The following is a 16,450-nucleotide window of genomic DNA, read 5'->3' on the forward strand; positions in this document are numbered from 1 at the left end:
CATTTGTATTGGGAAACAATACTGACAAGAGATAATCAAACACAAAAAACAATATATGACAGAAAGCTGGTTAAACCTGAACATCAGAGCCATTACAAAATAATCGTTCATCTAGTTTTAGGAATATATCACATTTTTATTGCTATTGCTAGTTAGGAATATAATTAGGTTATTATAGTTAGGAATATATTTATATAGAAACTACATTTTTGTCCACCTATCTGCTTAGTAGCCCATCGTGACGTTGAAATTACGTTCGCCAATAGCAGCACTTAGTAATCGTGACGTAATCATGACGTACGCCAATAACAGCTGCATAGCAGCGAAGCATTGTGGGAAATACTGACTGTTTTAAATTTAAAACAGTGTAATTAACGATTAAACGTAGAATTTGTGTTCGTGTCGTGTTTCATACATCTATATTTGATCGCGCCAGTATATCCAACGTGAAAAATTGCAGACTGAATATAATATTACCGTTGAAGTGAAACACGGGTCAAGTCTGCCGTATATATACTCAGCGCCCGTACACCGTTGTTTGGATGTGAGGGCGATCTGGCTGCGACATCTGTCACCCCATTGATCGCTAGTGTTGATTCGGCTGATCTGGCTGGCTAGGCGGGTGTCCCCTTCCTCCCTCACCGCTCCATGTGTGTCCCTCCCGAAGCCCCGCGCTCGGTTGATGAGGACGAGTTCCCCGGCGGACGAGCATCGGTTGGTATAGAAGTAGCTGCACTCCCCTGCTAGAACCTCCAAACAAGCTCAAGGCCCATTTGTAGGAGAAACGTAGGGAAGTCGAGCTCCAAGACTTCAAGCACATCCAAATGAGGCACTGCATGTGGCAGTCTGCCTTTCTTTTGAGAAAAAAATACCTCAATATAACACGTTTCTTGCCTTTATCAAGTTCACTAACAACGTAGTGTGTTTTATTTTATTTTAAATGAACGAAATGTGAACTAAAACCCTAACTAATTACTTTAAATAAAATACCTTAAGCTTCAAACTTTACCAAACTCTTCGGTTTCTCAAGGGAACTTAAAGTTTGTCTCGATGAACTTTTTATCTAGTGTATTTCAGAATCAGAATACGCTTTATTCGCCAAGTGTGCCCGAACACACGAGGAAGTTGTGTTTTTACAGGAGCTTTGCAAACATACATGAGACATTTAAATGAGACTAAGGAAAAAACATAAATAAAGAATAATAATAATATGGTAATGTGGTATAGACGCCAAAGCAACTTTTCTCATTTTATGTACTAATATAACTAAAACTAAACTAAAATTAACTAAAATTAATGAAAGCTATAGAGATAGGCTATATAACTTAAAAATTAAAAACACAACAAAATGACTAAAACTTTAACTAATATTAAAATGGAAAATATAAAAACATTGAAATATTAATAATAGTATCTAAAATAGCACTAACATAAACTGCAGTTTAACATAAAAAACAAAGAATTTTTCGACTATTTCATGGGAAGGACTGACAAGAAATTATTCCAATTGAATTAATCGCAAGTTAATCACATACATTTTGGCTGAGACATTGCCCCATAAAAGATTATGTAAAGTCATTATTGTGCAGGACAAGAAAAGCATTGAATAGACATAACAAAAAATAGCTTTAGAAATATTTTTTTGATTCAACATAGAATTTATTACACATAAACTATTAAGGCTACAACGATCATGGCCATAACAGGACAAAAGAGGTTCAGAAGTTAGAAGTTTCAATCTATTCGTGCATGATTAATGATGCAATACATCTGGGGGTTCATTTTACAATGTCTTTGTTTTTATTTATTTTTGCTGTTGAATATTTGTTTTAAAAATGATTTCTATGAGACACGTCTGTAATTGCGCAGTGATCCTCCAGGTGGCAGTGCGCAGACTCAGCGCGCGCGCGCGTTACTCAACAGGAAACGAAGAAGAAGAGCGCGCAGTTTACAAAGTATTTCATAACGCATTTCATAACATAGGTGAGTTTCAGTTATTGTGCTGATGGATGTGGGGAAGGAAAGAGTGATCGCGCTGGTGGACATGGACTGTTTCTATGTGCAAGTGGAGCAAAGACTCAATCCCGAGCTCAAAAACAAGCCCTGTGTTGTTGCGCAATACAAGACATGGAAAGGCGGAGGGTGAGACTTTACTTTTCATTCTTTTACTGTTATTATAGTCACACATTTACTCTCAACCCCCGGATATATATTTTGCAGTTCATATAATATAATTTTAAAGTCTATTAACCGTTATGTTCTGTTGATGTTGACTGTATGTTTATGTTTGGGGTCCCAGAGACCGCGATGCTTATATAACTACTTTTTCTATTATTTAATTATAATTATTATTATTTCTTAGGGGTGTAACAATATATCGCAACAATATGTATCGTGGATAGTGACAATTTGTATTGTGATAGTTCACCCAAAATAAAAATTACTGTCTGAGAAGAAATTCAAGTTTTCAGAGTTGTAGTGTCAGTACTACATTAAACTACTATATATAATGTTGAATATAATGTATAATAATGCAATGGGGGAATATCTGTGTGTCCTGATAATGCCAGATGTCTGATGTTACCAATATAAGTGTTCTACATTATTATAAATATATCTAGTCAGTGACAGTGAAAGCATATTCGTCTAAAATAATTCAGTATTTTCAGCTTCAGAATCATGAATATTGTTATTCTGGTGTCTCTATTGTCCTGTGCTTTGGGTTTCAGCACCAAGTCCAAGATATTCATTTACACACAAAATGAAATTTTTATCAACAGTTTATTTTTTGTTAACCTTTTATCATATATCTTGGAGTATTGCAATAAGATCAGTATCGTGAAATGTATCGAATCGTGACATGAGGGTCTCGTTACACCCCTATTATTTCTATATTACACCAAGATACACTAAAGTGCCATAAACTAAGCTGAATATGTCCTGAAATTCACCCCTTAAAGAATGAAAGTGAAGTTGCTCTAGTCTTTCTTCTCTATTGTGTCGTATATCGAGTGAAACGCTTCTGGAACAAGAACAGATGTGGGCGGGGCTTGATTGTGTCTGTGGGGAGTTGATTGGATGGTTGTGGTTTGCTATTGGCTGATCTCATATGAGTGACAGGTTGCTCCGCCCACATCATCAGAGAAGAGATGCTGCAAGAGGAACTGATTCTGATTCAAGATTATTAAAACAATAATGATGTGAATCATAAGAATTGTCATGTGTGACTTCATGGTAATTCAGACCCCAGTGATGTGTGTCATTAGCATTATAGCGGTGAGTTATGAAGCCCGGGCTCACGGTGTCACCAGGAACATGTGGGCCGACGATGCCAGGACCCTGTGCCCGGATCTACAGGTGGCTCGGGTCCGAGAGTCCCACGGGAAGGCGGATCTCACTCAGTAAGTGCACATCTCGGCCTTTCATGCGGCGCTAATGTGTCTAAAACGAGGAAACGCCACATTATAAAAACCCTACAAGTTATAAATGGAATCTCTAAAACCCTGTTTACCATTTACAGGAGATGTTTCTGATTTAAAGGTGCAGTGTGTAAGTTTTAACAGCATCTAGTGGTGAGGTTGCGAATTGCACCCAACAGAAGTTACGGTGGCCGACAGGAAGTGATGTCGTCGTCTGAGACCGCAGAGAGCAGCCAGTTAACAATGAGGTTTCTTTACAAAGATAAATTAAGAAATTAGGTTTACTTGATTATTCAGTAAAACGATGTTATTGTGACTTGTTCATCATTGTGTCAGTGTTTTACTCGCTGACTTTAGCAGCTTCTTATCATGAAGAACAACAGTGAGGAAACGCATGTGTCCGCTCAGGGCCACCGTAGAAACATGGATGTAAGCGGACCCGCGGTGTGTGTAGAAAGAAATGCTCATTCTAAGCTAATAAACACATAACGGCTCATTATAAGGTCTTTACACACCTATTATGTATATGATATTGCATTTCTGTCACAGATCCTCCATTAATATTACACACTGCACCTTTAATGACTTGTTTATGACTACTCTGATAGTTTGAGCGAGTCCTCGTGTGTGTGTGTGTGTCAGTTACAGGGAGGCGAGTGTGCAGGTGATCGAGGTGATGTCCCGCTTCGCCGTCATCGAGAGAGCGAGCATCGACGAGGCGTACATGGACCTGACGGCCAGCGTGGAGGAGCGCCTGAAGCACACGAGCGCTCGGGACGTCTCGCCGCAGCTGCTCCGCAACACACACGTGCAAGGCTTTCCTCAAACACACACCGGTGATCCCGGCGGCGGCGGCGGCGCGGTGCAGGATAAAGGTGCGTGTCTGAGACTCACAGCAAAACATGATCTTTTCATCATATCACATAAAGAGAACAAATGCTGGATGGAAACACCGAGACGTGGCAGTAACACTAGCTATGTGTCCATCCACCTATTTTTAAGTGAATTTTGCATAATAGGGATGAAACGGATAGATTCTAATAATGCTCATATAAATGTATGTGCCCAATTGAAGTGGATACATTTTTTTTACTTGATGAGAAGACATGCAGCTGTGCCTACAGAGAATACACTCCAGCTCAACAACCGTAATGAAATGACTCTCCACAGTAGATGATGCTTTACAGTGAGCAGTTCATCTGTCCAAAACCCTTCTCTCCTGCTGAGTAATACAACTCCATCATCTCTAGGGTATGGCTATGGGAATCGAATACTTGAGGTCAGGAATCGGATACTTGTTATAAATTTAACATTTCGATTCCTTTGTGAGTATTTCAATCTGATCTTCGAGCGTGAGAGACTCTGCGCTGTGCCGTGTGTATCAGTGTATCGGACCCGTGCGGCTCTTAAAGGGACAGCGCTCATATTCCTGCCGTCTCTATTATAACAATAATCACACAACACAAGACAGAGAAAATTCACTCGTTCTTCACTGAATAACTTTTGCAATGTATATTTTACTTATAAAGTACAGTGTTATTTTACTTTTGATGACAGTTTCTGCACCTGAACATCTTAAAACACTGTTTATTTCAATCGTACCTTTGTTCAGTTGTAACTTTTTTTTAATTACTGAGTGTTTACTAGTCTTTAATAATGCTTGAAGTTTATATTAGTTCAGCTAGTTGTTCTTCTACGGTATTTTTAAAGCACAGGCAAACGCTCCTTGTGTAAGTGTCCTCTAGCCTGTCAATTTTTGTTCATGATATTCAGCTGCAATTAAATGTTTTGCAATAAAACTAAATGTGAATATCTAAGTTTTTTAATTTTTTACATTTTTTTTTACCTTATTGGAATCGCAAAATAAGTAGAATCGAAATTATTAAATGTCCTGTGTGTAACTTTTTCACTCTACTAAAGCATAAAAATAGCATAATCTGTTTGCATATATTGAGGAAACATGCTGAGTTCACACACTCGTTTCTCTGAGAAACACTTCTACAGCCGGTTATTTTACTCTGAAATGTGTGTTTCCAGGCTGGAATGTTTGTTATTGTTTTGGTCTGTGATACCGCACGTTTCCAATGTGCCAATTTTCAATTTCCTCGTTCCTGTTGCGTGTCTCAAACTGGCGACCCGTGAGTCTGTGGAGGCGGGAGAAACCACGATCTCTGATATGTTGAATCGCACTGCAGTTCCTCTTTCCACCACTAGTGTCATTCTTACAGACTGCACCTTTAAAACCCAAACGATAGCCGACCCTACTCGTGTGTGTGTGTTCCTGCAGACGCGCTCCAGGCCGCGGGCCTCCTCCAGTGGCTGGATCATCTCTCCTCCTCTCCTGCGGATCTGCGTCTGGCTCTCGGCGCGCTGATCGTGGAGGAGACGAGGGCCGCCGTGGAGGAACACACGGGCTTCCGCTGCTCCGCCGGCATCTCACACAACAAGGTCTGATTCACCAAACAACCAGATCAGCACTCAGGTTACTTCAGCACAGATCCACAAGCTCTTCAGTCAATCTCCATTCGGTTCTTTTGGAGACAGTACTGGACAAAAGCTTGGAAACATTACCATTTGTAATGTGCTGCATTTATTTGATCAAAAATACAGTAAAAACAGTAATATCAGGGTTCGTACAAGGTGCTTAAAGTATTGAAGTATTTGACGTTTTGAAATTTAAGTCCTGGAAAACGCTTGAAAACAGACGTATTTAAGCAAAGGTACTTGGAAAGTGCTTGAACTATTGAAAGACAATATGTGTGAAAATGGAGTTTAATTTTATTGTTAAAACAATCTTTTCACACAAAATGAAGCTGCAGCCTGATTTATATATATATATATATATTTCACATGGATATGAGTGTGATATTCCTCATATAAATATCCAAGCATATGATACATCTTTCATTCTTCAGGTCAATCATATATAATTATGGAAAGTATTTATAACTAATTATATAGTCATTGCATCTGCTTCACTTTATTTGTACCATTTTGTTACAATTTATATATTTACCTTTTTTAGAATTAAAAAGATAATAAAGATATTGTTTGATAAATGATTGTAGTTCTTGAAAACCAAGAAAGTAGTGTTTAAAAGTCCTTGAAAATGCTAGAAAAATACTATATATGTGAAAATAGTGTTTAATTTTGTTGATAAAACAATCTTTTCACACAAAATGAATGCTGCAGCCCGTCTGATATACACTCACCGGCCACTTTATTAGGTACCCCATGCTAGTAACGGGTTGGACCCCCTTTTGCCTTCAGAACTGCCTCAATTCTTCGTGGCATAGATTCAACAAGGTGCTGGAAGCATTCCTCAGGGAGTTTGGTCCATATTGACATGATGGCATCACACAGTTGCCGCAGATTTGTCGGCTGCACATCCATGATGCGAATCTCCCGTTCCACCACATCCCAAAGATGCTCTATTGGGTTGCGATCTGGTGACTGTGGAGGCCATTTTAGTACAGTGAACTCATTGTCATGTTCAAGAAACCAATTTGAAATGATTAGAGCTTTGTGACATGGTGGAAGTAGCCATCAGAGGATGGGTACATGGTGGCCATAAAGGGATGGACATGGTCAGAAACAATGCTCAGGTAGGCCGTGGCATTTAAACGATGCCCAATTGGCACTAAGGGGCCTAAAGTGTGCCAGGAAAACATCCCCCACACCATTACACCACCACCACCAGCCTGCACAGTGGTAACAAGGCATGATGGATCCATGTTCTCATTCTGTTTACGCCAAATTCTGACTCTAACATCTGAATGTCTCAACAGAAATCGAGACTCATCAGACCAGGCAACATTTTTCCAGTCTTCAACTGTTCAATTTTGGTGAGCTCTTGCAAATTGTAGCCTCTTTTTCCTATTTGTAGTGGAGATGAGTGGTACCCGGTGGGGTCTTCTGCTGTTGTAGCCCATCCGCCTCAAGGTTGTGCGTGTTGTGGCTTCACAAATGCTTTGCTGCATACCTCGGTTGTAACAAGTGGTTATTTCAAGTTGCTCTTCTATCAGCTTGAATCAGTCGGCCCATTCTCCTCTGACCTCTGGCATCAACAAGGCATTTTCGCCCACAGGACTGCCGCATACTGGATGTGTTTCCCTTTTCACACCATTCTTTGTAAACCCTAGAAATGGTTGTGTGTGAAAATCCCAGTAACTGTGCAGATTGTGAAATACTCAGACCGGCCCGTCTGGCACCAACAACCATGCCACGCTCAAAATTGCTTAAATCACCTTTCTTTCCCATTCTGACATTCAGTTTGGAGTTCAGGAGATTGTCTTGACCAGGACCACACTCCTAAATGCATTGAAGCAACTGCCATGTGATTGGTTGATTAGATAATTGCATTAATGAGAAATTGAACAGGTGTTCCTAGTAATCCTTTAGGTGAGTGTGTGTATATATATATATAGTAAAGTGTGATTTAAAGCTGAATATTCAGCATCATTACTCCAGTCTTCAGTGTCACATGATCATCAAAGTCTGAGACTGTTTCATTTCAAAAGCACAAACCTGATCATGATATTTGGATCAGGAGCTACTTGTTCACACATTTCCCCCCGTTTGTCCTTCATAGGTGTTGGCCAAACTGGCGTGTGGTTTAAACAAGCCGAATCGGCAGACAGTGCTGCCCCTGGGCTCCGTCCCGCAGCTCTTCCACACGCTCCCCATCAGGAACATGTGAGTAGATCTAATGGTGCGCTGATGCTGTGTCTCCTCACTGATGATGACGGTGTGTGTGGTCGATCCGCAGCCGTAACCTGGGAGGGAAGCTGGGATCCTCCATCACACAGACTCTGGGGGTGGAGAACATGGGAGACCTCCTGCGCTTCAGCCGGGTCCAGCTGGAGCAGCTCTTCGGGGAGAAGACGGGGTGAGGAGCGGCTCACGCAGAGCAACACGCCTCGGGACACACACACTCATCTAATCAGGCAAAATAATCAGGCACAAATCGACACATATCACGATATTATTGCAATACTATAAGATATATGATAAAAGGTTAACAAAAATGCACTGTTGATTAAAATGCTAAATTATATTTCATTGTGTGTGTAAATGAATAGACTTGGACTTGGTGCTGGAAACCCAAAGCACAGGACAATAGAGACACCAGAATAACAATATTCATGATTCTGAAGCTGAAAATACTGAATTATTTTAGACGAATATGCTTTCTCTGTCACTGACTAGATATATTTATAATAATGTCGAACACTTATACTGGTAACATCAGACATCTGGCATTATCAGGACACACAGATATTCCCCCATTGCATTATTATACATTATATTCAACATCATATATAGTAGTTTAATGTAGTACTGACACTAAAACTGACTTTTTTTCTCACACAGTTGTCCATCCACAATACATATTGTCACTATCCATGATACATATTGATGCATTTTTGTATTGTGATATATTGTTACACCCCTACAAATTAATCACAGCGTCATGGGAAGGTCTAATTGCACTTGGGTAGAAACTAGTGATGCACCAAAATTATTATTATTATTATTATTTTTTTTAGAAAAACATTGAAACCGAAAATGTATTGATTCATTTTTTTAATAATCAACAACACTCATGCAAACAAATATTAAGGAGCATAAACATGACATCTGTTTTAATTCAAATTGACAGAATTCAAAAGCTGAGAGTTTGTTTCATATCAAAAGTATTGTCACTCAACTAAAAAATGTATTAATTAATCGCACATTTTTCTGTAATTAATCACGATTAATTGCACCTGACATTAAAGTTTTTTATATATATATATATATATATTTATATTGTAATAATTTCACATTTAATCTCCAATTAACGTTGAAACACAAAGACAGTAGACTATATTTTATATATTTGTTTAATGGCATCTTTTTTGACTTTTTCTTCTATTCATTTCTCCTTTTTTCTATTTCTTTTTCTTTCTATTCAAAAATGTCAAAATTCAGATTCAAATTGAATAATAATTCAAATAATAAAATACAAAAACTCAATTTTAGCCATTAATCAATTTTAAACATTTATTAGGCTTTAAAAAATATACTGTATAACGTTTTTAGCCGTAAGCGAAAACTCATTTATGGTTGAACAGATTTCAGGCAATTCCTGGCTGTGAATGCTCATTTAATCTCCATATAACAATTCTAAAGCACCTTTTCCAATAATAACGAAGTAATGGTGTAAATGTGTCGATGTAAAGGTGTGTGTGTGTGTCTCAGGCCGTGGCTGTTCGACTTGTGCCGAGGGATCGAGTTTGAGCCGGTGAAGCCGAGACATCTTCCCAAATCCATCGGCTGCAGCAAGAACTTCCCTGGGAAAACCTCTCTGGCTTCCAAACAGCAGGTGTGTGTGTGTGTGTTCCTGCGAAACTGTGTGTGTGTTCCTGCTCGTGATGCTCATGCTCTCGTGTGTGTGTGTGTGTTCCTGCACGTGATGCTCATGCTCTCATGTGTGTGTGTGTTCCTGCTCGTGATGCTCATGCTCTCGTGTGTGTGTGTGTGTGTGTGTGTGTGTGTGTGTGTTCCTGCTCGTGATGCTCATGCTCTCGTGTGTGTGTGTGTTCCTGCACGTGATGCTCATGCTCTCGTGTGTGTGTGTGTGTGTGTGTGTGTGTGTGTGTTCCTGCTCGTGATGCTCATGCTCTCGTGTGTGTGTGTGTGTGTGTGTGTGTGTGTGTGTTCCTGCTCGTGATGCTCATGCTCTCGTGTGTGTGTGTGTGTGTGTGTGTGTGTGTGTTCCTGCTCGTGATGCTCATGCTCTCGTGTGTGTGTCTGTTCCTGCACGTGATGCTCATGCTCTCGTGTGTGTGTGTGTGTGCAGGTTCAGCACTGGCTTCATCAGCTCGCCCTCGAGTTAGAGGAACGCCTGAGCAAAGACAGAGACATGGTGAGTCCGTCACTGATGAAGGAACTAACGCTGCAAACCAGCAGATCGACGCCACCGGATCGCATTAGCCACGCTCAGAGAAAGGCTGTGTTAATGCAGAGAGCTGCCATGTAGACTTGTTGTGGCAAAAATTCATCTCAAACAAACATCACTGCGTAAGAGACACTCAGAGTCAAATTATCTAAAATAGAAGTATTTATTCTTGCAAGAATAGGAGCAGTCTAATACACAGTTGTTACCCTGTGCAGAAGAGTGACACACCCCCAGACAGACTGAACCAGCTTTTATCTAAGTTTCAAGGCCTTCTTTCCCCCAGAGCCTTCCTCCCAGTAGTTTTCCATAGACTAAGCCCCCCTGCACCAAATGGCCTTCCGACATCTAGGTCAGAGGTCCCTGTTCGTCTGTTCTCTGGAGTGTCTCCCACTTCTGCCTCCCCAGGTACATAAACAGAATCTTCTCTCACTACAAGTGAGACACACATGTGACATTCTTTGAATCATCTATATTTTACTAAAGATCAATGAATATCATTAAAATTGCCACTACAGACTCAAAATGTGTAAAGTGCCAAGTAAAACTCACATTTACTAATACTACCTATGATACACAGTATTATGTTAAAAATCCTTTACCTAATTTTGTGTTTCTGGTCAAAAATGAATGGTCTTCTAAATTAAAAAAATATATATTTAGGGCTGTCAAATCAATGCATTTCTGTGTGTACATTTATTAATATATTAATAATTAATTAAACCTAATTTTTAAAGGGTTAAATTTTAATATTCTTACTGAGTTAGAACTATTCTTATTAAAACTAACCATTGGTTTCTGTAATTCGCCTTATATTTCGTTACTCCTTTTATATTTCATAAATGTCTATATTAATAATACAATAACATTTGATATGAATACCTTGCCACAATACCATGTTTACACAGTGAGTGTTACCACAATAAATCCTAAGTAAATGTGTGTGATTTGTGAATTGATAGCATAATGAGGGATTTATAAGCTATTTTTTTGTATGGTCATTTTTGACCCCGAACACCAAAAGTGTAACAAGGTGGAAAAACCAACCAAAGCTTTAGGGAAGTTGTTAAAGCTTGTGTGACATTATACACTTCTGTTCAAAAGTTTGGGGTCAGTGAGAATTGTTATTACATTTTTTTGGGCGAAAGAAATAAAATAAATCAATACTTTTATTCATCAAGGATGAATTAAATTGATCAAAAGTGACAGTAAAGACATTTCTTGAGCATCAGATCATCATATTAGAGTGATTTCTGAAGGATCATGTGACACTGAAGACTGGAGTAATGATGCTGGAAATTCAGGAATAAATTAACTTTACTATATATTCACATAGAAAACAGTAATTTTAAATTGTCATAATATTTAACAATATTTATTTTTTCTTTTGTATTTTTAATCAAATAAATGCAGCCTTGCTGAGCAGAAAAGACTTCTTTTAAAAACATTAAAAATCTTACCGATCCGAAACCTTTGACTGGTAGTGTAGGCCTGTGAGAGCAAAGTCAATGAGTTTTAGCATGAACTAGCGTTTGGCGTGTGATTATGTCCCACAGCGATGCTGTAAAGTATTGTGTTTCTCTGCAGAACGGGCGAGTGGCCAAACAGCTGACGGTGGGCGTCCGGCAGGCGGGAGACAAGAGAGCCAGCAGTTTCTCTCGCTGCTGTGCGCTTGTGCGATACGACGCCACCAAGATGACCTCAGACGGCTTTGCTATCATCAAGAGCCTCAATACTGCGGGCAGCCACCAGGAGGCGTGGTGAGCGAAATACAGGAACCGTCCGCTCAAACAAACAACCGATGCAGAAGAGTAGAGTGGTCAAAAGTACCGACTTCTGTACCAAGTCGGAAATTAAATGTAAAAAAGATGACGACACCAGCATTTCCCTGTAGCAGTTTGAGCGCATTCTTAAACACCTCTGATTGGCCATTGTTTTCATGCGTTCAACATATGTCTGTGATTGGCTACAATGATCAACCCTTCAAAAACATGTTGTCTTCACTGAGCGCTTGCACAGATACACACGGAAGTCTATCAGCTGATTCGTCAACAAGCGGATATATTAGGGATCCGCTGAATGACGCCTGCTTTCAAACGTGTGCATTTGACTTTGTGTGAGCGCTCAGTGAAGACAACATGTTTTGGAAGGGTTGATCACTATAGCCAATCACAGACATACAGTGCATCCGGAAAGCATTCACAGCGCTTCACTTTTTCCACATTTTGTTATGTTTCAGCCTTATTCCAAAATGGATTAAATTCATTATTTTCCTCAAAATTCTACGAATAACCCATAATGACAACGTGAAAGAAGTGAAATCTTTGCAAATTTGCAAACGAAAAAATCACATGTACATAAGTATTCACAGCCTTTGCCATGACATTTCAAATTGAGCTCAAGACGCAATCCTGTTTCCACTGATCATCCTTGACATGTTTCTACAACTGGATTGGAGTCCACCTGTGGTAAACTCAGTTGATTGGACATGATTTGGAAAGGCACAGATCTGTCTATATAAGGTCCCACAGTTAACAGTGCATGTCAGAGCACAAACCAAGCCATGAAGTCCAAGGAGTTGTCTGTAGACCTCCGAGACAGGGTCGTATCGAGGCACAGATCTGGGAGAGGGTACAGATAAACTTCTGCAGCATTGAAGGTCCAATTGAGTGTTCTCAATCATCCGTAAATGGAAGAAGTGTAACCACCAGGACTCTTCCTGGAGCTGAGCGATCGGGGGAGAAGGGCCTCAGTCAGGGTGGAGACCAAGAGCCCGATGGTCACTCTGGCCGAGCTCCAGCGTTTCTCTGTGGAGAGAGGAGAACCTTCCAGAAGAACAACCATCTCTGCAGCTCTCCACCAATCAGCAGAAGCCACTCCTCAGTAAAAGCACATGACAGCCCGTCTGGAGTTCGCCAATAGGCACCTGAAGGACTCTTAGACCATGAGAAACAAAGATTGAACGCTTTGGTCTGAATGGCAAGCGTCATGTCTGGAGGAAAGCAGGCGCCGCTCATCACTTGGCCAATACAGTGACGCCTGGTGGGGGCAGCATCAGCTGTGGGGATGTTTTTCAGCGGCACGAACCGGGAGACTCGTCAGGATCGAGGGAAAGATGAGTTGAGCAATGTACAGAGACATCCGTGATGAAAACCTGCTCTAGTGCGCTCAGGACCTCAGACTGGGCCGACGGTTCATCTTCCAACGGGACAACGACCCTGAGCACACAGCCAAGATAACACAGGAGGGGCTACGGGACAACTCTGTGAATGTGCTTGAGTGGCCCAGCCGGAGCCCGATTGAACATCTCTGGAGAGATCTGAAAATGGCTCTGCACCGACGCTCCCCATCCAACCTGATGGAGCTTGAGTGGTTCTGCAAAGGAGAATGGAAGAAACTGCCCAAATTAGGTGTGCCAAGCTTGTAGCATCACACTCAAAAAGACTTGAGGCTGTAAATGGTGCTTCAACAAAGTATTAAGCAAAGGCTGTGAATACTTATGTACATGTGAATTTTTTTTTTTTTAAATAAATTTGCAAAGATTTCAAACAAACTTCTTTCCCGTTGTCATTATGGGTTATTGTTTGTAGAATTTTGAGGAAAATAATGAATTTAATCCATTTTGGAATAAGGCTGCAACATAACACAAAATGTGGAAAAAATGAAGCGCTGTGAATACTTTCCGGATGCAGTGTGTATATATACTGTATATATATTACAACAGTTGAGTTACTTAGCTAAGGCTTCATTATTTTCTCGTAGGTCTCCTGCCTTGACTTGCCTTCATCTGTCAGCCAGTAAGTTCAGTGATGTACCTTCGTCCTCCTCAGGAGGGATAACCAGCTTCCTGAGCAGCGACGCAAGTTTAACTCAATCCCCCAAAACACAGCCGGCCCCCAGGAGCCCCGGGGCCATCCAGTCCCTGTTCGAGAAGGCAGCCGAGAGGAACAAGCGGCAAGCGGAGGAAGACGCGTCACACACTCCTGTGGAAAACACACCCAGCCAGTGCAGGTCGCAGAAAGCCTCTGGAATCGCTTCTTTCTTCCAGAGAAAGAGCCTGGAGAAAAACCTCGGGATCTCTAAAGGAAACGGGCAGATGCGGACCAAAGACGAGGATCTTCAGGTGTGTGTAGAGCCGAGCTCCTCCAAGGATCTTCAGGTGTGTGTAGAGCCGAGCTCCTCCAAGGATCTTCAGGTGTGTGTAGAGCCGAGCTCCTCCAAGGATCTTCAGGTGTGTGTAGAGCCGAGCTCCTCCAAGGATCTTCAGGTGTGTGTAGAGCCGAGCTCCTCCAAGGATCTTCAGATGTGTGTAGAGCCGAGCTCCTCCAATTATCTTCAGGTGTGTGTAGAGCCAAGCTCCTTCGAGGATCTTCAGGTGTGTGAAGAGCCGAGCTCCTCATTGGATCTTCAGGTGTGTGTAGAGCCGAGCTCCTCCGAGGATCTTCAGGTGTGTGAACGCTGTGGTCAGAAGGTGCTGGTCTGGGAAATGCCTGAACACACAGATTATCACTTCGCTCTGGACTTGCAGAAATCCTTCAGTTCCTCGGCCTCCAGTGACGGTCCCGTTCCCGCCAGAGCTCCTCTATTGTCCCATGGGAAGAGCAGAACACGGATCCAGAGCGGCCCGCAGGCCAAGAGAGCCCGAGTGCTGGGAAACTCTGGCACATTGGACTCCTTCTTTAAGAAGATGTGAGATATTCAACAGCACTTTACCTGGACAAGCTTTATATACGAGCAGGTTTTGATTAGAAATATTTGTGATTTTCAAATGTTTCGTGTTTTAATGTAAATAATAAAAAGTTGTTGTACAGAATATTATGTTCAAAAGCCATTTCTTTCCACTAAACATTGGGACACTAAGTCATGATTGCATATTAAAACAGCTGCGATTTATTAAAGCGGTTATGCGAACACAGGGACCTCGTGCTCCGGCACCACTCCCGACTGGGCCTTAGTGCTCAACTGGGAAAAGAGCAAACTCTCCCCTGTGCAGAGGATCTCCTTTCTCGGTACGGAAATAGACTTTGTCGCCATGTTCGCGCAGCTTACGAGCGAGCGCGCTCAGTCACTGCTGAATTGCCTGAGTTAATTCAAGGGCAAGAAGACGGTTCCACTGAAACTTTTTCAGAGGCTTCTGGGGCATATGGCATCCGCAGAGGCAGTCACACCGCTCGGGTTGCTTCATATGAGACCGTTTCACGACCGAGTCACGAGATGGGCATGGCAACAGGGTCAGTCAGTCACTCCGGCCTGCCATCAAACCTTCACCCTGTGGTCCAACCTCTCATTTCTATGGGCAGGTGTTCCCCTAGAACGAGTTTCCAGGCATATTGTTGTCTCAACAGATGCCTCTGCCACGGGCTGGGTGCCATGTGCAACGGACATGCTGCGTCGGGCTCCTAGACAGGACCCTAACTCCAGTGGCATGTTAATTGTAAATAACAACACTGCAACCGCATAAATCAACTGTCAGGGTGGTCAACGCTCCCACTGCATGTCGCAACTCACTTGCCATCTCCTCTTATGGAGTCAGAAGCATCTGAGGTCGCTTCATCCCATTCACAACCCGGGCGAGCCGAATCGTGCAGCCGACGAGCTCTCATGACATTGCTCTCGGCCCGGGGAGTGGAGACAGCTGATTTGGGAACGCTTGGGAGACGCACAGGTAGATCTGTTCGCCTCTCCAGACTCTTCCCACTGCCAGTGGTTTTAACTCCCTGACTGAGGGGACCCTCTGCACGGATGCTCTGGCACACAGCTGGCCGCGGGGCCTTCGCAAGTATGCGTTTCCCCCAGTGAGCCTGCTCGCACAGACCTTGTGCAAGATCAGGGAGGATGAGGAGCAGGTCCTCATGGTCGCGCCCTATTGGCCCAGCCGGACCTGGTTCCCAGAACTTGTACTCCTCGCGACAGCCCCTCCCTGGCCAATTCCTTTGAGGAAGGACCTCCTTTCTCAGAGAGGGGCACCCTATGGTACCCATGTCCCGATCTTTGGAACATACACGTGTGGGTCCTGGACAGGACGGTGGAAGGTTTAAGTACTTTGCCACCTCAGGTGGTAACTACTATCACTTCGGCTAGAGCCCTGTCC

At 42.0% G+C, this 16,450-nt stretch overlaps 1 protein-coding gene across 1 annotated transcript; it reads left to right on the top strand.

Annotated features, from left to right (window-relative positions):
* The first annotated feature begins 1,879 nt into the window (after nucleotides 1–1,879).
* polh (polymerase (DNA directed), eta) lies at nucleotides 1,880–15,172 on the top strand. Its single transcript, XM_056270151.1, has 10 exons — nucleotides 1,880–2,142; nucleotides 3,267–3,401; nucleotides 4,062–4,294; nucleotides 5,707–5,867; nucleotides 8,011–8,114; nucleotides 8,188–8,307; nucleotides 9,663–9,786; nucleotides 10,264–10,329; nucleotides 11,947–12,119; nucleotides 14,122–15,172. The coding sequence occupies exons 1-10, from the start codon at nucleotides 2,006–2,008 to the stop codon at nucleotides 15,050–15,052; spliced, it is 2,184 nt and encodes a 727-aa protein (XP_056126126.1). The 5' UTR covers nucleotides 1,880–2,005; the 3' UTR covers nucleotides 15,053–15,172.
* The last annotated feature ends 1,278 nt before the right edge of the window (nucleotides 15,173–16,450 follow it).

Source organism: Rhinichthys klamathensis, unplaced genomic scaffold, assembly GCF_029890125.1.
Source record: "Rhinichthys klamathensis goyatoka isolate OS25496 unplaced genomic scaffold, OSU_Roscu_1.1 h1tg000298l_1, whole genome shotgun sequence".
Taxonomy (NCBI): domain Eukaryota; kingdom Metazoa; phylum Chordata; class Actinopteri; order Cypriniformes; family Leuciscidae; genus Rhinichthys; species Rhinichthys klamathensis.